General features: G+C 50.6%; 1 protein-coding gene across 1 annotated transcript in view; it reads left to right on the top strand.

Moving 5' to 3' along the window:
• The window catches only part of GMPPA (GDP-mannose pyrophosphorylase A), a 99,189-nt gene that overhangs the window by 40,159 nt on the left and 36,401 nt on the right, over positions 1–22,629 (top strand). The window contains exons 6-7 of the mRNA XM_078679191.1: positions 2,050–2,109; positions 10,941–11,071. Of these exons, the coding sequence (XP_078535317.1) occupies positions 2,050–2,109; positions 10,941–11,071 (191 nt within the window). The remainder of the gene's footprint in view (positions 1–2,049; positions 2,110–10,940; positions 11,072–22,629) is intronic.

A 22,629-nucleotide genomic window follows, 5' to 3' on the forward strand; every position in this document is an offset into this window, starting at 1 on the left:
TGAGGAGTTTCTTGGTGATGCCGATGTAGAGTGCATTGCCGTAGTCGATTCTGCTGCTGATGAGTGTGTGGGTGACCATCTTCACTTGGTGGGGATCCACTTGAAGCTCTTTCAGAGCAGATGTAGTGTGTGGAAGTAGGATGATGAGATAGCATTGATCTGGCGGCTCATGGTGAGGGAGGAGTACAGGATGATGCCTAGGTTTCGTGTGTGGTCTATGGGGGTTCCAAATGCAGGTGGCCACCAGGAGTCTTCCCAGGCGGAGGGTATGGAGCTCACGATGAGGCAGCTGTTCTTTATCCAGGTGGGTACAGCCTTCATCCCGTTGTGGAAGTTGGTCATGGCTATTGCGGGTTCGTTGGTGAGGGAGAGAATCAGCTGGATGTTGTCGGCGTAGGAGATGATGTTGGGTCTGTGGTTCCTGACGATAGCTGCGAACGGGCCATGTAGATGTTGAAGAGAGAGGGGCTTAGGGAGGAGCCCTGGGGCACACCGCTGCTGGTCTCTGTGTGTTCGGAGTGGAACGGTGGTAGTCTGACTCTTCGTGTTCAGCCGGCGAGGAAGGAGCAGATACATTCCATGGCTTTGTTGCGGATGCCGGGGTCGTATAGGGTGCGGTGGGAGACGGTATCAAAGGTGGCTGAGAGGTCCAGGAGGTTGAGGGCTGCAGTTTCGCCTCAGTCGAGGAGGGTGCAGGCGTTGTCTTTGGCGGCAAGGAGGGCCGTCTTGGTGCTATGGTTGCTGCGGAAGCTGAATTGGGAGAGGGATGTGGTTTGCTTCGATGAACGCGGAAAGTTGGGCATTGATGGCCTTCTCAATGACCTTGGCTGGAAAGGGGAGAAGAAAGATGGGTCTGAAATTCTTGAGGTCCATCCGGTTCGGCATAGGGTTTCTTCAGCAAGGGGGTTGATCTCTGCGTGTTTCCAGTTTTCCAGGAAGGCGGCAGAGTTGCTAGAGCAGTTGATGGTGCGGCAGAGTTTGGGGGTGATGGTGGTATCGGCTCTGTTGATAATGTGGTGTGGGCAGGGGTCATAGGGTGCTCTGGATTGGACGCTCTTCATGATCTTGATGGTGTCGTCAGCGGTGAGGGGAGTCCAGCTGAGGAGGGTCTGCTGTCGTTGGGTGCTGTGGTTGCGGGTGGGGTGGAAGGGTCCTGTGTATTGAGGCTGTCAAAGCTGTTGTTTATATACTTAATGTTGCGGTGGAAGAAGGTGCCAAGGCAGAGGTCTTGGGAGAGTGGGATGTCTGCTGTCTATGTGCTGGGTCTATTGAGTCTGTTGGTGTTGATCCTTTCTTGTAGGGCCGCTTTCTTTGTTGCTCTAATGAGGTGGTGGTGTGGAGGGACGGCTGTTTTGAAGGCTGAGTTGTCTTCTGGGGTCTTGCTGCTCCTCCGTCTCTTCTTGAGCCATCTAAAGGTGTATCTGGACTCATGAAGGGCGGGAGAGAACCAGCTGGCTTCTTAGGGGTGTCGCTTACCTGAGGCTTTCGTCAGGGGAGCCAGGGTGTCTGCGCAGTTGGCTATCCATCAGTGGAGGATGCAAGCTGACATGCGGAGGTTGCTGAAGCTGTTCTTCTGTAACCTCGATAGAGACAAAACCTCCAGAGACAGGCACACATTCACCCACTCACCCCTTAATCTGCTGTTGCTACGTCTGTTTTTGTCTGTCACTTAACTTCTGTTTTCCCTCTTGTTGTTTCTGTTTTAACCTTCCTTTTTCATTTGTTTATTACTCTATTCATTATTCCCGTTTCTTCTGTTTCCTATTTTTTTTCATGCTTCTCCTCATGCCCTGTATATGTGTTAAAATATTTCCATATACTGCTTCCATTATTATTTACATCTCTTCTGCAGTATAATGTATTTATTAATTACGTGTTCCTGATATCTCATGCTCTTTCTGTTTCCCTGTATGTCCTTCTTTCCCTTGTTTTTCTTTAACTTTCACTTCTCGCCCTATACCTTTCTTTATCATTCTGCATCAGTAGTTCTGCACTACAGATCATGTATTTCTTACTGAGATATTATTGATTTTGTTTTCCTTCTCATAGGCCAACCGGAAACAATCCCTCAATTATGGCTGCATCGTGGCAAATTCAGACACCCAAGAGGTAACTATCCTGTTCAGTTCCCACAGAAAAGAAAGACTGATACATGAATAGTTAGGATGGGATTGTGGGTTTTGTTTCCTAAAGTGTATAGAGAAAACTTTATTCTCCTCCTAAGGTGAGAAGGTGAGAAAACATATTTCCTTTGTAGTTAATGCAATTTTCAGCCATCAAAAAGAAAACAAAACGAAGTCACCGAAAATGTAAAGTTGAAATACAGTAATGTAGTATTTTATGTTGAGGCCTTGTTACATCTTAATCTTTTGTCGAAATTGCTTAAATAAATGGCTAGTATTAGTCTTTGGTATGGAGTTTAGAGAGAATATTTGAGTTAGAGTTTGAGCAGCTGCTAGATGTATTTTTAGGTTTAATTAGTTCAGTTTACGTAGACGTTGGATTAGTATTAAGCTCAGCTCAAGGTTAGGATAAGGTATAAGTGTAGTCTTACTTGTTAGGGAGAGCATAAAGCTTAGGTTTTGCATTAGCCTTAGGACTAAGCTGGTTCCCGGATTTGCCTCAAGCTTATAAAGATGTTCATGGCTAAGCATGGGGTCGGCTTTAGGGGCCAACTCAAGCTTACGTTAAGACTTAAGTTTAGCCTTAGGCTAAAGTTTTAAAGTAAGCATTAAGTGTAGAATTTGTGTTAACATGGGGTTAGGCTTAGGGTTAGAACTAAGCATGAGTTTGTATGTTATGATTAGTATTTGGCTTAGATTCATCACTGGCTTGTTACATTTTGTTTGCGTTTGACAGCTTTCAGGATTGGAGTCAAAAATACTGTAATCCTGTTTTAGTGATTTCAGATTTTGTATTTTTCTTTCAATATAATTATTGAAGGCGTTACGGTGTAACTTATCACACGAAAAGAGTGTAGTTCCTAGGGGGGAGGAGGGGAGAAAGGCAAGGGTTGGGAAAGACAATACTTTTGTCTTGTTGCCCTCACACACCCCGAGAGGTGTCATGCTTCATCATTGGACCTTGCGCCTCGTCGGGCCGGCGCTGCAATGCTCGACGGGCTCACCGTTTCCGGGGCTCTTTATCGGAGATCTTTTGAAGGGAAGCCGTATGGGTGCGTGGGTATATGGAGACAGGGAAAGGTGTGTGCACGAGGTGGTGATTTAAAATAGGTCAGGGACGGTCCTATAACAAGAAATTTAATGATCTAGGTAGTACCTGTCTAGTTAAAAAGGTGGTGGATGTCCTATTGGGTTGTAATACACCCGGTGGACAAACATTTGTTAAAGGTCGACATGTTTCGTGCCTGTGTGTTCCTAATGGAATCAGGTGGCACTTCTTCAGGACCTAATGGTGTGTGGTGCACAGCTAAGGACAGGTTCCTAATTGGTTGAAGGTAGCCTGTCGTGGGGCCCTAGTAGTCGTGTACTGGGCTCATAGTAACCCGAGTATCAGCGACTAGCTGGCCGACGTGGGTGCAGTGGAGCACGATGTTGCTCCACTCGAGTCGGTGGCGGCAACTTGCTACGACCTCCCCTGGCTCCTCTTCCCTGTGTGATATGCTCTAGTGGAACCACGAGTGTAGGACCTGTTTAAACCATAGGCTCCTGGTCCCCCCTTCTTTTTCGTTACGGTGTAACTAGCATGACCTGTAACTATTTTAATGTTTAATGTTAACCTCTTAACTAATTTGCCATAAGGGGCATTATGTACTGACACCTATCCAATTAGCTCTAGGTCAGTAAATAGACCAGAAGAACACTAAATTTGGCCAAATATTTTGTACAACTTAAAAAATGTGATCTGAATGATACTTTCATTAAACGAAGAAATAAATTGCTTCCATCTAAGACTGGGTGAGCCTGCTCCGAGTGGTTCTCAAACCTTTGAACGAGTTGCACCTTTTCTAAGGAGAAGGATTTGTTTCAGTGTTTTACATCGCATCATCATGCGCTCCTGCTGGCTACTACACAGTGAAATACATACACCGGGCTGGGCTGATATAATCTAGTTGTGAGGGCAGTGTGGCGAGGTATTGATGGGGCGAGCACCCGCTGCCAAAAATGGTTGAATAAAAGATGTGTTCGAGCTCAGGATTAAGTTTGGACAACAACATTTGCTACGATGCGAATTAGGTAAAATCTACCTATTTTGGCTGCAGAGTGAAATTGGGATTTAGGAAAAACAAAAATGTCTCCATGGGTGTTATAGAATAAGCATTTGCAATGCAATAGGTCTTCCGTTATTGATAGTTTGAGTTATTGGCCTAGTAAGAATGATCTTACGGTTCTTACGATTTCGGGCAACTTCAATTTCCACTTGGAAAATCCATCCCACACCGATACAGAACACCAAATAGACACTTAATCAGGCTTAGGGCTGGTTCAGATTGTGGGAGGTCCTATGCATTCTGTCGTTCATTTAATGGACGGAATTTTTACTAATAACTCTAATATTAACTCCCACTTTACCATGTATTTGGACGGATCATTTTTCGGTAATGTGGGACCTAAAACCTCACCACACCTCCCCCTCCCTTTAGAATTCAGAAACAATGTCAAACGACTCAGGCATGGAATAAAGTCCAAGCCTCCGATTTCGACGCCTTACTCTCTCAATCAATGATCACTATGGAGACCAGTCTCAACCAGATGGCTAATGATTATCATAACTGGCTTCTCTCATCCTTAAATGTGGGGGCTCCTGCTAGGAATTCAAAAACTAAGTACAGAAAGATCTCTGAGCCATGGTTCACAGACTCGCTCAAAGCACTAAAACAAGAGTGCCGAGATAAGAACGCAAATTGCGTTACAAGTATTGCAGTGAGGAACAAGTGAAATATAAAGCTTGTCTAAGTAGCTATAAAGAGTCCATCCTGCTGGCCAAAACCAAATTCTATACAGCTCAAGTCAGTCTTGCCGCTAACAATGCTAAAACCCTTTTTCAAACCATAAAACCATAAAAATATCCCAAGGGTTGCTGAAACAACCACTGCCTCTTCAGAGCTCTGTAATTCTCCTTCCAGGACCTTTCAGGTGAAAGTCCTAAATATTTTTAATAACTTTAACATTAATGGCTCACTAACCATTCTTTCAAATGCAAGCCCTAAGCCAATCAGCTTTAGGCAATTATTTTCTCCTCCAGCACCTCAGATTGCTGAACCCATTCCCAAGATCAAGGCAGGATCCCCTAGTGACCCATGCCCCCCTAGGGTGGTTGATCTGGTACCGGAAGTTATAGCTCGTCACCTTGCAGTTATCCTTTCCACCATATTCAAACCTTGCATTTTCCCTATTAGCTGGAAACTGCACCAGTGCTTCCTTTTCTAAAGAAACCCACCCTAGATCCTCTTAATTATCGTCCAATTGCACGACTTCCCCTTCTGGCCAAATTAGCGGAGAAAATCATGAATATGCAACTCTCCTCTTTTTGGAGCACAATCGTCTCTTAGATGACACTGAATCTGCATTGCTCACAGCCACTGAGGAAATCAGATCATTGCTCGATAAAGGAGGCAATGCAGTGCTGATCCTGCCTGATCTCTCGGAAGCCTTTGACACGGTCAACCATGATATACTGGTTGACCGTCTGCAGGACCTTGGAATTGGCAACTCAGTGCTAGGGCTGCTCAAATCCTTTCTTCCAAGACACCAACAAATGATGTCACTGGGGACTTTTAATTTGGGAACTTTCTGTTTGACTTGTGGAGTTCCTCAAGGATCTTCTCTCTCCCCAACTTTATTTAATCTGTTCATTTCTCCGCTTGCTGCTTTGATCAGATCATTTGGTTAATCATTGGCTTCATATGCCAATGATACTCCGATTATAGTCTCAAAAGCCAAAAATGAAATAAGGGTTGGCGAAACATTCAATGAATGTATGAGTGCAGTCAATAGCTGGATTATTCAATTCGGCAATATTCCAGCCCTTTGGTCCTCTTAGTGGTTGACATCAGACTTTGGTACAGCACCCACACCTACATCCAAGTTAAAAAAAACCTGGGTTTTAAACTTGAAAGTGAACTAAAATGTAAAGAACAAATCAACCTATTCACTTCTTCCTCCTTCTAGGATTGAAAAATTCCTGCCGGCTGATTTACTGAAAATGGTGGTCATAGCCTTAGTTCTTTCACGTCTGTACTATTGTAATAGTCTCTACATCAGCCTCTCCAAACGTTCACTTAAAAAACTGCAGACCATTCAAAATGCAGCGGCATGGTTTCTCCTTAGAGTCCCCAAACATCAGTCTGCGAGGGCCTTTATCAGGCAATTGCACTGGCTTCCAGTCCGCCACTGCATTTCTTTTAAGGCTCTCTGTCTAGCTTACAAGATAGTCCAGGGAAAAGAGCACCTGCCTGTTTGAAGGCACATCTGGTGCGCTACTTCCCCAGCAGAAATCTTCGGTCTAGCTCCGCAAACCTGATGAGGGTTGCTCCCTTCAAATGTGTAACTTGGGGAGGTAGAAGCGTCGTTAGAATTACACCTCTACTCTGGAACCGCTTGCCTCTGGAACTGAAATTAGCACCCACGCTCCTGGCATTCAGAAGGAACCTGAAAACGTGGTTATTTAACCAGTGATCCGGTAGACCATGGCCCTCGTGCCGCTCCTTCTTGACCTCTTCAGCGCCAAGACGCCTCTGCGCTTTATAAGATGTATCATTCCTCATTCAAATAATAATGCAACGCTAATAGAATATCTCATACTTTCAGTAATGCATGACCTAGTGCATTGCAAATTCTTGTGTAGTGAGCCAGGAACCGGCATTGTATGTCTCAGAGTAGCTTGCGGTACTGCACTAAGAGGTCCCTGGTGAGCAAGGCACCAGCACTGCCTGTCAAGGTGCAGTACCTGGAGCTGCTCCTAGAGGTCCTTAGTGAGCAAGGTACCAGCACTGCATGTCTACAAAGTTGGAGTTATTGGCATTATAAATGGCAGTGTTTTTTTTAACTAGCCCTATGTTGCCAGAAGGGGACCTATTTTGGTCACATATGGTGCTGCACCCTGCAGAATATATGGTAATCCACCCTACCCATAATGCATTGCATGCAAAACAGTACTATGAGTACATTCAAAAAGCTATGTCCGTATATACAATTATTAGCTTTGAAAAGTGACAAAAGAATTATTTCATTAATTTTGGATTACGTTGGGGAGCTGATGAAGGGACATTTTTAGACGATCTCATGTAAATATGAGATGTTTTAGTGAGTGAAGTAACCACTGCCAACCTAGCTTAGGACCAAGTGTGTTTCCTGACAGAAACCTTTTAAGAAAATAGTTATCAGAGGCTGTAATTAAAACCCAGGGAGTAACAACACATGTAACAGGGAGTGTCTTCATGGGAGGTTACAAGAAGAGACAAGGTAGTACTAAGGAGGGCCTACTAAGCATATTGACCAATGAAAAGCCACCATTTACAAAGAACAGGAGCCAATTATAAAGATGGGCGGAAAGAGAGCAGAGCTTTATGCCCATATCCCGAATACTCAAACCTTAGAGGGTTTCCTGAATACAGCATGTCTCGAAGAGACAGCGCAAGCGCTGCCTAGGCGAGACCTAAAAAGGAGTGAATTTCATCCCCAAGAAACTTTGTGTTGGTGCCCGCTTATGCCTTCTTGGGTGACAACCACAAGCTCCCATTACTGTACTACCTGCAAGAAGAACACAGGATAGTAACTTTGCAGCAGTCTGTGTTCAGCTGTGAAATTACCTCCTGCTGTTTTTAGGTCTGGGCTATGGACAGAGTTTCCTTAATCTTCCAGTCTAATGTAATCAATAAAAAACTAAGATATAAGGTAGGTACTTTGGGGCAGCTGCCTTCAGTCAATGCTGTGTTCCAATGTCACTTTCATACTGGATCAGTCGACATAGTGTTCTACCTAGTGTGGACAACGGGTCAATCAACCCACTTCAACCATTGACTTTGTTGCCAATGCCAGTCACATCTTTGGGCAGCTCGTATTACAACCATTCGGTGTTTGTGCTGTCACACCGTGAGTGACAGCAATTACCCTCCTTACTGTAGCAATTCACATCCAGAAGAGACACAAATAAACGGGGGACAACAGGGAAAGGAATCCACCTCTAGAGACTCTACAGCTGCAATAATGTGCAGAGCCACAGCATCTTGGTGTAAAATGCCAAGCGAGGTTATGCTGTTAGCTTGTCTGAGTGATGTCTGGGTTACAGACAGCAGCGGGTCAATTAGCCTGCAAATCAGTTTAGTGCCAGTGCAACGTCCACCTCGTCATCGCGTCTTGAAAGTTTGTAGAGGCGGAGTCAAAGTTTATCGTCGGATGGGAGGAGAGCCACATGTTGGATGGAGCACTGATCTTGAGGCTTCATATGAACAATCACAGACATTTTATATGTTCTTTTCTGATAACTCCGAAGTCAATATGCTGAAACCAACCATGTCCCCGCAGTGCATAATAGAGTGCAGATTATTCCAGAAAATTAAGAAGCAATATTATCACCTGCTCCGGAGTGATTCCACATACATTCTTTAATTGATTACATTCTAAGTTGAGTCTGCATTTGTTACATCTAGTGAATAATGAGTTAACATTCCCTAGGGACACTACGTAAAGACCGTCGGTGGGTCCCGGTTACAGAAAGCCATATTGCAGGATCTAGAATTTTAGTTATATGGCCACGTCGAGGTGCCATACGGGTGTCCTGCAAATTACAGTGCTTTTGTCCATGTAGAGTTCAGTCTGGTTAAACATTCTGTGTCACACCAATGGCTACTTACTTCCTAGCTTTTATGCTGTTGTTATGCTGGTGGGATTGGCAGTGTTGCTGGCTATACATTGGTGTTTCCTGCAGTCTATGTCTTTCCTCACTATCTTGTAAATCACTTATGTCCAATTTCCTAGTGTTAGTGGTGATTAGTAGTATCTTACAGAGGCTGTTATTGTTGGATTTGGAATGACAGATGAGGCAAGTTTGTAAAAAAAGAAAAAAAGACTTGATGCATTTGACTGTGCGTCATTCCCTTAATGTTGTGGCCAATTTTGATGATGTGAAGAAATGGCAAAGACAGAGTCAAGCTAATGGTTGTCTTAAGGCCTTCAATGGAACTTGGTCCTTGACATGAAATAGTTGAGACGGGCAGTCAATGGTATGAGCTGGATGCGGCTGTCCTGATGCTGTAGAATATTTAGATTAGCATGCTCTTGTACAAGTTGACAAGCTGTTGTTTCCGGAGAGCCCGAAAAACCTATTTGTTCTGTTGATTGTTATTTATTTTAATAACCTTCCCTTGCAGCATGTAGTTACACAGAAGCGCCGGGCAACGGTCTCAAGCATGGGGGTTGTGAAATGTTGCCAGTGGAATCAATGTAAGTCCTGCCTGCCATCAGAGTGAGCCTAACATTAGAATGCACCAGAGGGTTCCTAAAGTGCTATCCCCAGCAGCAGCAGCAGTTTCCCGACATTAAGAGGTGTATGGGACCTGTATTCCACCTTTTTGGATACATAAATAGTGTCTCTCAGGATGAGCAAAGGTCAGCCTGATAGACACTCTACATGTTCAGACACCCATGTGCTAAGTACGCTGCCAGCTAGCTGCCTGAGCTGAAGATTGCCAGGCTGAAGATGTTACAGCCCTGTGGGCATGACCTCCCCAGCCTGGCAAAGTGCTTGGAGGACCTCTCCTTCATGACCAGGGGGAGCGTCACTGATTGCCTCAGATCTGTGCTCTTCAGTTTTAAGGTCTGATGTGCCCATGGCCGAGTGTCAATCAGTAACACTTCATCACAGAGTGGGGTGAGGTCAGCAACTCTCACTGACCCCAATCCCACTCTATGACGAGGGAGGGACTGCCGCCTCCTCTCATGACAGGAGGCAGCAGTTATAATCCTCCAGGAACCTCGGAGGCCGAGATCACTGCTGCAGCTGGTAAGTAATTTTTTAAGTTTGGTTCATGTGTGTATGTATAAATGTATATGTATATTTGAGTGCGTGCCGTGAGTGAGTGTGTCTCAAATTTCCGCCCGTCATTGGTCACCGGTCTGATCTTCGCAGACTCTGGTACCCGTGAACGGCTGCCATACCCAGTCCCAGGGAAAGACTGGCAACATATTTTACTTATTAGTGCTACATACTCATATCATGACCCACCCATAACCAAACAAATGGTTCAATCCATTTACATACTATCATTCTTTTAACACACTCCTCACTTTCAACCCTACGATCATATCTCACAGTATAACTCACAAATTTACCTCCCTACACATTAACCTTCTCTACCATGTCCATCGTAGTTCAGTCCCAGTGTCACAGATCTGCCAATGATATGAATCAAGCCAGGGCTACCACTTAGACTGGGTTGGGCTAGGATTCCCAGTGCTGCTTGATGGTTATCTGTGCTGGTTCCATTGATTTGTGGGGTTTGCAGGACCTAGGAGGTAACTTTACTGTACAGGACTTGACGCCTGTGATTGTCATAAGGTGAAGATTGTTCTGCTATGCAAGGAATGAGCCAATAATCGAGTTCTGCTATCCCATAAGGAAAGTTCTGCACTCTAGGTCCAACACCTCCTGTTCTGTCTCACTTGAAAACAACCTGCTGACCAAGGACTCACACTGTCAAAGCAGAGTTGGTACAGTTATATCCACCCGTTACTCATTGTATGCCATCTACGTGTCCCACACAACGTATAGCCATTAGAACAAAGAACGGTTTTCCCATAAAGTAGGCCAGAACCGTTGACTTTGCCGGTACTTGTTTCAGCATGTTGTTGATGTCTTTCTCTTTTGAGTTGAGCAGTTCTTTGATATTTCATGTCTCTGTTAGGCACATTGTCACTTGACAACGCTCCGCTGTTCATTGACTCTGCAATCACATCTTCGATTTCGCCCCTTTGTTTCAGGTGCTGCATTATGTGGAGAAACCTGAAACATTTGTCAGTGACATCATCAACTGCGGCATTTACCTCTTCACGCCGGCTATCTTCCAGCACATTGGAGACGTCTTCCAGCGCAATCAGCAGGAGGTGCAGATGTGAGTGCGACCTTGAGTGTCCTCCTACCCTCTACTAACCCTTCCCCTCTCCTTAGCTGACAACAGGAGGTGCATGTATGAGAGATGCCAACCACCAGATCACGCTCTTACCCCCTGTTGCCGCCATCTTGACCTCTCACTCCTCCTTCGCTACCAGCAAGCGCTGCAACTATAGTATCCTCCTCCCCCGTTTAACCCCTCAAGCTTACTTCGCTACGAGCAGCTGGTGTAACTGAGAGTGGCGGTGATCACCAGCGGGTCCCTCTACCCCCTGCCTACCCGTCACTGATCATCAGCTACCAACAGGAGGTGCATTTGTCACTGCGACCACCAGAGCTTACTCCTAGCCTGCTGATCATTCACTTCTCCGTACCTACCAGGAAGAGGGATTGAAACAAACAACCGTCACGTGCCCCTCGCGTAGCCTTGGCTACCAGCAGCAGGTGCAGCTGTGAGCGAGGTCAACCAGAAGAGCATCCATCCACCCCCACTAACTACCAACCATGGCATCCTCCTGCTCCACTACCCTCTCTTCCACTAACGACCAGTAGGAAGTGCAGCTGTGAGTGAAGGCACCACTGCTCCTAACCCTGCTATGGAGCAGGCTGTGCATCTGTGAGTGAGGGAGACCACAAGCACGCCTTTCTGAGCTTTCAAGCAACCACACTACAAGCACAAGGTGCCGCTGTGGGCATGAGCCAGTATCTTACCTTAGTCTCTGTCGCTACGCCCTCCAGAAAAGCCTCAGAATTGCAAGCACTGGGTGACGCAGCACATTAGTTTCTCGTCTTCCCTCACCCACCTTCACCTCTAACCCCTCTATACGCCAGCAGATGAGTCTTTCAGGGCTTTCTTCTGCTCTGTATCACGGTGTCACCCTCTCTTAAATAAAATAATGCAGCTTTAAGCGCAGCTCCAGATGCGAGCCACAGCGCTTTCACCGTTCCCTGCTTCCTCTTACCGCCTTCTTGACACTCCCTTTTCAGTTAGCAGGACTTGTAACAGGGAATGCACACACCGGCACCCTCGGCTGCTTGCATATTGTTGGCCCAGCTCCCTCCTTCAACCTCCACTGAATCCACTGCTCCTTCCTGTACACTGCACATGGCCATTCTCAATTCTTCCAGCCCAGTGCACGCGGGCTCTCGATCCCTCCCTTTGGATTTGCATCAAGACCTCTGCCTCTCTTAACAGCTCTCCCTCTCCTCTGACTAATGTGCACTGCTGGCGGTAACCCCTTTCTCGGTGTCCATAATGCTACTGGGGACCTAAATGTTAGGCTACTTTTGCTTTCCTCTGTTCCCATCCAATAAGCTGCAGTCTCGCTCTCAACAACTATGAAGGCACCAGCACAAGTTAAATCTTACTCCCTCTTTCTCTCCACCATCATATGCCAATCTGCCTGTAATCTTCATACTGCACCCTGTGCACTGCATGGTGTTCACACTGTACAGTGCCTGTTTAAACCTCCCTTACTGTGCATTGACTACTCACTTGCTCTGCACCTTTGCTTCCAGTACTGCACACAGCTCATCTTACCTTTGACCTAGGCTAGATGCTGTCACTCACTGCCTCCATGCTGTCACTCACTGCTTCCATGCTGTCACTCACTGCCTCTATGCTGGCACTCACTGACTACTTTCCTCCTGTACTGTCACCCCTTACGTGTAACAACCTATTGCTGGTTTTGATCATTCACTGTAGCCTCTTACCCGTAGCCCGTCACCCATTTTTTTCTGCTTCTCGCTCTTTTCTTGTAGTCTCTGTGACATCACATCAAGCCTTCTACTTCTTGTTCATTGCCTGTTATCTATTGCTCTTTGCCCTGGCCCGTTTGATCTTTGCCCCTGGCCGTTTGCTCTTTGCCCTGGGCCGTTTGCTCTTTGCCCTGGGCCGTTTGCTCTTTGCCCTGGGCCGTTTGCTCTTTGCCCTGGGCCGTTTGCTCTTTGCCCTGGGCCGTTTGCTCTTTGCCCTGGGCCGTTTGCTCTTTGCCCTGGGCCGTTTGCTCTTTGCCCCGGGCCGTTTGCTCTTTGCCCCGGGCCGTTTGCTCTTTGCCCCGGGCCTTTGCTCTTTGCCCCGGGCCATTTGCTCTTTGCCCCGGGCCGTTTGCTCTTTGCCCCGGGCCGTTTGCTCTTTGCCCCGGGCCGTTTGCTCTTTGCCCCGGGCCGTTTGCTCTTTGCCCCGGGCCGTTTGCTCTTTGCCCGGGCTGTTTGCTCTTTGCCTCAGTCCGTTTGCTCTTTGCAGCGGGCCATTAGTTGCCCCAGACTATATGCTCCCTGCCTCCTGATTCTCGCTCATTGCCCCAAGCCTTTGTTGTTCCCTCTAGTCTTCTTGCTGTATAAAGTGATTGCAGTCCTGCACATCTGTTGTCTAAAGGCTACACATCTCAAACGATTCACTTGTGAAACAGTAGGATCACATTCTTGTCCTTAATACCTCTACAGACACATCCTTCTGCTGCAAAATACAAGTATATTCATGTAATAATCTGAAAGCCAGCACCCAACCTAAAGCCAACATATATAGCTTTGTCTTAAGATACGTTTTCTTATAGCACCTGCTCAGGCGACTTAGAATATTGTCTTTCACCATTTTCTTAGGCCATTGAGTCTCTTCCAGTGATCATGTATGTTAGACGGGGACCTGGAGGGTCGGCCGAGCACAAGGGGAGAGGCCTCCGGTGAGGGCTGTCTCCAGCGTTCGTACAGACAAGTAACTTCCCCCCCACAGATGGACACCACACAAAGATCAGATTAACACACTTTATAGGCAGTTCTTGAAGTAAGGGAGAACGATACAAGGAGATCAGGACACGATGATCCTCTCAATTCTAGTCTCTAGTAGGGAAAGGGGTAGCGGGACAGTCTTGGTACCCACTGGCACGGAGATGAGACGGTGGTAGCTCACAATCCTCGAGCTCGGTGTTCGGAAGGCAGACCGCGGCAGCGCCAGCAGGTCCCGAAGAGGTCGTAGGAAGCAATGAGCCGCGGCAGCGCCGGCAGGTCCCAACGACGGTGATGGTTACAACGGGCCGCGGCAGCGCCAGCAGGCCCCACGAAGGTGATGGTTACAACGGGCCGCGGCAGCGCCAGCAGGTCCTACGAAGGTGATGGTTACAACGGGCCGCGGCAGCGCCAGCAGGTCCCACGAGGATGAAGGTTGTAGAAGGCCGCGGCAGCGCCAGCAGGCAAGACGATAGTTCACAAGGCAGGGCTGCGGCAGCGCCAGCAGTCCCGCAAGGATGAGTTACTCTCGGTGTCTCTCGACTCCAGGATACCACCCCTTCTTGCTCTGGAGCTGCCTCAGTTATAGGTCTGGCGCCCTTTGATGTCCGGACCCTCGCACTTGGAGGTCGGGAGGTCTGAGATGAGGGAGTCCAGACACCCAGCAGGGGGGTGGAGCCAGCGCCCGGGGAGGCTGGGGGTGATCGGCACCTGGCGGGGGAGAGCCATCGACACTCCTTTCTCCCATTGACCTGCCAAGTGGTCCGTTCACCTCCTGGGTGGATGGTGGTGCCGGGATGTCGGGGCCTGGCCAGGCCCGGGGTTGGGGTCGAGCTGAGGCCACGCGGCCTCGTGGTGCAGTGTCCAAGATGGCGGCTGGGCCGGGCGATGGTGCTGACGGTGGCCCGAGCCAGTGACACAGAGATATCTGGGAGTAGGCGTCCCGTAGGGGACGGGTTGCGGGTTGCTTCTGTGGGTAGCCCCCGGAGGGCCGGTGTCGGGGTCCTGTCATGCGGGGAGGGAGCGAGCCCTTCATGGGGCCTGTCCAACACGCGTCCCCCCCAGCTGAAGGCGGGGAGAGTCACCCATCCTCTTGGGGACTCTCCTCGTCGAGGCGGAAAAAGCGGGACAGGCCATCCGCGTTGGCGTGGTCTTGGCCAGGGCGATGCTACACAGTGAAGTCCATCCCCTGCAGGGAGATGGACCAGCGCAATAGTTTGGGATTCTCTCCCCGCATTTGCATTAGCCATTGCAGTGGCCGATGATCTGTTTGTACCCGGAAGTGGGTACCGAAGAGGTAAGGCCGGAGCTTCTTGAGGGCCCACACTACTGCGAAGGCCTCCCGCTCAATGGTGCTCCAGCGCTGTTCTCGGGGCAGCAGGCGTCGGCTGATGAAGGCCACTGGTTGGTCGACTCCCTCGGGGTTCAGTTGGGAGAGGACGGCCCCGATGCCATGGTCTGAGGCATCAGTCTGGACGATGAACTCGCGGCTGTAGTCGGGGGCCTGGAGCACAGGAGCGGTGCACATGGCGACCTTCAGCCTTTCGAAGGCCGCTTGACAGTCGGGAGTCCAGTTGACCGTTTTTGGGTGGTTCTTGGATGTGAGTTCCGTGAGGGGCACCACAATGCTGCCATAGTCCTTCACGAACCGCCGGTAGTATCCGGTGAGCCCCAGGAAGGCTCGGACCTCGGTTTGGGTTACGGGGGGTTGCCAGGACTGGATGGCAGCGATCTTGAGTTGGAGGGGGGCCACCAGACCGCTTCCCACTTGGTGTCCGAGGTAGGTCACGGACCCCTGGCCGATTTGGCACTTGCTGGCCTTGATTGTGAGGCCGGCCCGTTGGAGGGCCTGCAGGACCTCTCGGAGGTGGCGGAGGTGGTCTGACCAGTGGCGGCTGTATACCGCGATATCGTCCAGGTATGCGGCGCTGAATTCTTCGAGGCCCGCCAATACCTGGTTCACAAGTCTTTGAAAAGTGGCTGGAGCGTTCTTCATGCCGAATGGCATCACTCTGAAATGGTAGTGTCCATCCGGGGTGGAGAAAGCGGATCGTTCTTGGGCCCTGGGGGTGAGGCCGATCTGCCAGTAGCCCGCTGTCAGGTCGAAGATGCTTAGGTAGCGGGCGGCCCCCATGCGGTCGACTAGTTCATCGGCTCGGGGGATGGGGTGAGCGTCAGTTCGGGTGACCGCGTTCAGACCCCGATAGTCGATGCAGAATCGGAGCTCGGGAGTGGTGCCCGGGGCCGCAGCTTTGGGGACCAGTACGACCGGGCTGGCCCAGGGGCTGTCCGAGGGTTCGATGACTCCGAGGGCGAGCATCTTGGAGACTTCTTCTTGGATGCAGGTGCGTACCCGATTTGGTACTCGGTACGCCCGGTGTCGGATAGGAGGACTGTCCCCAGTGTCCACGTCGTGCAGGCACCAGGGGGTGACCCCGGGTATGAGGGAAAATAGGCTTGTAAATTGCAGCAGGAGGGCCCGACAGTCTTGGCGCTGCTCCGGGGTTAGGGCCTCGGAGAGTCGGACCCCGTCCACCGAACCATCTTTTTCACGGGTCCTCAGTAGGTCAGGGAGGGGCTCGGAGTCCTCTTCTGCTCCACTGTCTGTAGCCATCAGCAGGCTGAGCTCCGAGCGCACGAAGTGTGGTTTGAGCCTGTTGGCGTGGAGGACCCGGAGGGGGTTCCGGGGGGATTCCATGTCGATGAGATAGGTGACGGGGCTCTTGCGCTCGATCACCTTGAAGGGCCCCGTCCATTTGTCCTGCAAGGCACAAGGTTCGATGGGGGACATCACCCATACCTGCTGACCAGGCTCAAACTCGATGGAGGAGGCATGTTGATCGTACCACTTCTTCATGTCCTCCTGACTGGCCTCCAGATTGGCTTTGGCGGTCTCTCTGAATCGCCTGGTCTGGTTGCGGAGGGTCAGGAGGTACTTGTAGACGTCTGGAGGGGTCTTCAGGGGGGCCATTTCCCATTCTTCTTTAACTAGGCTGAGGGGCCCACGAACGGGGTGTCCGTACAGGAGTTCGAAGGGGCTGAAGCCGAGGGACTTCTGGGGGACTTCTCGGTAGGCAAAGAGGAGGCACGGTAGTAGCACGTCCCACTGGCGGCGTAGGGGTTCTTCCAGCCCCATGATCATCCCCTTGAGAGTGCGGTTGAACCGCTCGACCAGTCCGTTTCCTTGCGGGTGATAGGGGGTTGTGAATCGGTAAGTGACTCCGCACTGCTGCCATAGGGATTTCATATATTTTGAAATAAAGTTTGTGCCCCTGTCGCTGACGACTTCCCGGGGGAAGCCCACTCGAGAGAAGATCCCCATTAAGGCTCGGCCTACCACTGGTGCTGTTACAGTTCGAAGGGGAACCGCCTCGGGATAGCGGGTGGCGTGGTCCACCAGGACCTGGATGAATCGATGCCCTTGTGCTGTTCGGGGGTCCAGGGGCCCCACAATGTCTATTCCCACCCGTTCGAACAGAGTGGTCACAACGGGGAATGGTTGCAGGGGTGCCTTGAGGTTGCGGCCGCTCTTCCCGCTGGCCTGGCATGTCGGGCAGGACCGGCAGTGGTTGGAGACGTCATTTCTCATTTTTGGCCAGTAAAAGTGAGTCACCAGGCGGTTGTATGTTTTGTCTTGTCCCAAGTGTCCAGCCAGGGGGACATCATGGGCCAAGTTCAAAAGGAAGTCTCTGAAGCGGAGGGGCACCACCAGCACTCGACTGGCCCCCAGTTCCCCGATTCTTTGTTCGCTGTACAGTAGGTCATTGTCCCAATAGATCCAGTGGGTCCCTGCGGTGTCTCCCGCGCTCTGGGCGAGCGCTTGCTGTCGCAGTCCCTCGAGGGAGGGACAGGTCTTTTGCTCTTGCCGGAATTGTTCTTGAGTGGGCCCCCTTTCTTGACGCCACTGAGCCCAGTCTGGAAGGTCTTGGAGCTGAGCGGGCCCTTCTTGGGTTTGCTCCGGGGGGTCGGTAGGGCTGGTGTCTTTCTCTGGAGCGATCGGGGGAGGAGGTGCTGGCCATTCGGGTTCTTCAGATCTAGGGACGGTGCGGGCGGCCATGGACCGGGTCGTTACGCACGCCCAGCCCGGGAGGCCCAACATCCCCAGGTGCTCTCTTCTTTCAACGGCCGCCCACGGGGAACTCTCGAGATCGTTTCCCAGGAGGCAATCCACGGGGGCATCGTCGCGGACAGTCACTTTTAGCATACCGGACACTCCTCCCCATTCGAAGGGGACGCAGGCCATCTGACACAGGCTCTCCGAATTGTCGGCCGATCGGACGGGGCAAAGAACGTTTGGCAGGATTTGTTCTGGGGTCACCAGGTGACAGCGGACGGCCGTCACACTGGCCCCCGTGTCACGCAGGGCTTCGGCCTTGCGTCCATTTATGTTCACCCACTGGCTGTATTTCCTGGTGTTGGCTGGTAGGGGAGCCCGCGGAATCAGGTCTCTTCCCCCTAGGCAAGCCAGGGTCATGGCGGCAGGTTCCCACTCGGGCTGCTCCTGCTCGTACTCTTCCGGCTCTTCGGAGACTTGCTCTTCTCCTAGGGCGGCGGCAGCCACCTGGCGGGGCCCGGGGGTCTGGTTCTTTGGGCAGGTCGGGTCACTGGCATAGTGGCCGACTCGCTGGCATTGGTGACACGTAACGTTGGCTCGGAACCTCGGGCGCATCGGGGGGTTGCCCCGGCCGGCCGGGGTGCTGTTCGCGGGAGCGGCGTCTCTGCCCCGGCCCTGTCCCCCTCCTCCTCCTCGGGGACGATGATGACCTTGGTTGGTTCTGTTCTGCTCGTTTGGCCCACTCCGGGTCACTCGGGTGCTTTCCCATCGGTCAGCCTCGGCGGCGAGCTGTCGTGGGTCCGTCAATTTACTGTCGAGGAGGTGCTGCCTGAGCTCGACGAAGCAGTTGTTGGAGAGGTGCTCCCACACAATGAGGTTGAAGAGCTGCTCGTAGGTTGTTACGTTGCTACCCTTGATCCATCCCTCGAGGGCTCGGCTGAAATAGTTCACATATTCTACCCAGGTTGTACCCGGGATCCGGGTGCAGTTGCGGAACCTCTGGCGGTACATCTCGGGCGTAAGCCCATATCGACTGAGGAGGGCGGCCTTCATGTGGTCATAGGACGTCATTTGATGGTCCGGAAGCTGCAGCAGGGCATCACGGCCTTCATTGACGAATCTCCCCCATAGACCGGCTCCCCAGTCACTTCGAGCGATCCGGTGGGCAGTCATGGCGATCTCGTAGGCCTTGAACCACTGCTGTTTGTCGTCGTTCGGATAATATTCACGGACCACATCTTTGGGGATGTGGACCTTCTGTTCGGTAGTACCTGGGGGGCGCGGTTGCTCGGGCACCCCTAGGTCTTTGTTCTGTTTGCGCATTTCTATCTCCGCTAGCTTGCACTCGTGTTCGTGTGCCAGTCTTTTTTCTTCGAGTTCTCTCTGTCTCTGCTTTTCCTCTCGCTCTTCTTGGAGCCGTAAGTGTTCTAAGTTCATCTTTTGTTCTGCCAGTTTCAACTCTCCGTCTAATTTTAGCCGTGCCAACTCTAACTCGTGTAGTCTATTTTTCTCCCGTTCTCGGATCTCTTCCCGGGAGAGATCCGTTCTCCTTTCTTCCGCCAGAGTGGTATTTGTCTCCGGGGCTTCGGGGTCCCGGGGTCCGGCGGTATTCGTCTCTGCCCAGGATTCCAGGGCGTGTTTGAAGTCCTCTTTCGTGCTCAGACCGGTGGTAGCAATGCCTAGTTCTATGCAAAATTGTTTTAGCTCTCGGTGGTTGTACTCTTCCAGTTTTTCCATCTGGAATTTCTCTGCAGATCCGCTCTCTCTGGTCGTCATTGTGGATTAGTCGTAGGGTGAGTTACTCTCTGTACGGTTACGCGTTGGTTCGGATCGCGCCGCTGGCCACCAATGTTAGACGGGGACCTGGAGGGTCGGCCGAGCACAAGGGGAGAGGCCTCCGGTGAGGGCCGTCTCCAGCGTTCGTACAGACAAGTAACTTCCCCCCCACAGATGGACACCACACGAAGATCAGATTAACACACTTTATAGGCAGTTCTTGAAGTAAGGGAGAACGATACAAGGAGATCAGGACACGATGATCCTCTCAATTCTAGTCTCTAGTAGGGAAAGGGGTAGCGGGACAGTCTTGGTACCCACTGGCACGGAGATGAGACGGTGGTAGCTCACAATCCTCGAGCTCGGTGTTCGGCAGGTCAGACCGCGGCAGCGCCAGCAGGTCCCGAAGAGGTCGTAGGAAGCAACGAGCCGCGGCAGCGCTGGCAGGTCCCAACGACGGTGATGGTTACAACGGGCCGCGGCAGCGCCAGCAGGCCCCACGAAGGTGATGGTTACAACGGGCCGCGGCAGCGCCAGCAGGTCCCACGAAGGTGATGGTTACAACGGGCCGCGGCAGCGCCAGCAGGTCCCACGAGGATGAAGGTTGTAGAAGGTGGCGGCAGCGCCAGCAGGCAAGACGATAGTTCACAAGGCAGGGCTGCGGCAGCGCCAGCAGTCCGGCAAGGATGAGTTACTCTCGGTGTCTCTCGACTCCAGGATACCACCCCTTCTTGCTCTGGAGCTGCCTCAGTTATAGGTCTGGCGCCCTTTGATGTCCGGACCCTCGCACTTGGAGGTCGGGAGGTCCGAGATGAGGGAGTCCAGACACCCAGCAGGGGGGTGGAGCCAGCGCCCGGGGAGGCTGGGGGTGATCGGCACCTGGCGGGGGAGAGCCATCGACACTCCTTTCTCCCATTGACCTGCCAAGTGGTCTGTTCATCTCCTGGGTGGATGGTGGTGCCGGGATGTCGGGGCCTGGCCAGGCCCGGGGTTGGGGTCGAGCTGAGGCCACGCGGCCTCGTGGTGCAGTGTCCAAGATGGCGGCTGGGCCGGGCGATGGTGCTGACGGTGGCCCGAGCCAGTGACACAGAGATATCCGGGAGTAGGCGTCCCGTAGGGGACGGGTTGCGGGTTGCTTCTGTGGGTAGCCCCCGGAGGGCCGGTGTCGGGGTCCTGTCATGCGGGGAGGGAGCGAGCCCTTCATGGGGCCTGTCCAACAATGTACATCTCTGCACCATTCGAATCGCTGCTTTTTAAAGGGTGTGCTTGGAATGTCACAGCACCGTGACATATATTGTGGCCTTCTTCAGGAGGTTTGTTCATTTCGTTAATAGCCAGTGGATGCAGCTGACCCCTAATTTTCGTTAACAAATTTCATTCTGATAGCATTTGTTAAAAGTGTGCTGGCATCTCCTTGAACATAGCAGAGGAAGGGCCGATGGGCAAACTCTCAAGAAAGAGGGTTCGAAGGTTTGTTTTGGGCAGTGGCTCTTTCTGTGTTTTCAAGCACAATCTGTAGGTGACTGAACCCTGTGCAGTCTTGATTATGAAGAGACCTTGACCAAAGGGTTTCTCAAGTGTTTGTTCTTTTTTTTTTTTTACTCTTTTTATTAGACACAGAGCATCGCCATTATGCGTACAGATTGGAGGAATAAAGCCGCGTTAAATTACAATTACATCTTTACATTGAGCCACACAGGTGGTCCTGACAAATTCAGGACTCAGGCGTTGCATGTTCCTCTTGGGAGGTGATAGCAGGTGGAACACAATTGTCGCCCCGATATTCGTTCCATTTGTTCCAATCAAGTGTTTATTCTTAATGAGAATGGTAAGATTTCCCCAGGGCCTGCTTTGATCACCTGGAGTGAGCTGAAAACGCATCATGCCATTGAGAGTTCATTCAAACAGCCTAGTCCTATTGCTGTGATAGATGCTTCATTTGTGCCGGCACGTCCTTTTTCCCAGTGATACACCGTGTTTTACTTTCTTATCCAAGGAACTGTCCTTAGAAGAGATGTAAATTTAATCCACTTGTTGACAACCTAGAGGAATTGCAGATATAATTTTGAAATTCTCTCTTGACTACTAGCCTGAGTATTTTTATTTCACTTTAATCGGACTGCTGAAACACTTAATGAAAATAAATTTTCTCTTAGAACGGGAGACCAAGTCAAATACAGAAGCTGCACGACCGCCATAACAAGATGGAGATGTCTCAAAGCAGACGGAGCCACGAAGGACAACGGTGGCCCAGGCTTTGGTGTCAGTTGCATCAAACATCAGGAACACATCCCTTCATGCTACGCCCTGACTACACTTTTAACCACAAGTTTAAAAACGGTGTCTGAGCTGAACTTAGATGTGGGGTTCTGATCTGCAATGTTTATCTGAGTGTGAAGTTTAACCCTTCCCAAACAAGACACATTGCATTCATCTTATATATTTGTTAGCTCATCTTTGATACAGAGCTGCAAAAATCATCTTTCTCTTGCTTGTAAGAGATGATAAGATAACCTGGAAAGACAAGATGAACAGATGGAAGGTGCACAGAAAGTTCATACTCTTCACATGGTTTTAGCAAAGCTTGTATTGCCTTTCAGTTCCTAGAACCCCATATGACGGATCCAGGACCTTTACTCCCTAGGCTCTGGTCTGGTTGTTTTGACGTTTGGTTTACTGAGCTTTAGATTGCATTCTGATGTGGAGTCATCTCTACTGCAGACTTAAGTCTGTCTGTCGAGCATTCTCCTGCAGACTCACGCCTCCGTAACAGACCTTCTGCACCTCATGTCTTGGTATTAGGCCTTTTGCTGTAGGCTTTCGTCTTCATGCAAAGCTGTGTCCTCTAGACGAATGTCTTGATATCAGGCCGCACACCATAAGCTTGTGTCTTGAAATTAGGCTGCCTTCTGTAGACTCTTGTCTTAATGTCAGATCCTGCAGGCTCATGTGTTGATACCAGGCCTTCAGCTGCAAGCTGGTGGCTTACCCCCTGGCCATCCACT

Source organism: Lissotriton helveticus, chromosome 3_1 (genome assembly GCF_964261635.1).
Source record: "Lissotriton helveticus chromosome 3_1, aLisHel1.1, whole genome shotgun sequence".
Classification (NCBI taxonomy): Eukaryota; Metazoa; Chordata; class Amphibia; order Caudata; family Salamandridae; genus Lissotriton; species Lissotriton helveticus.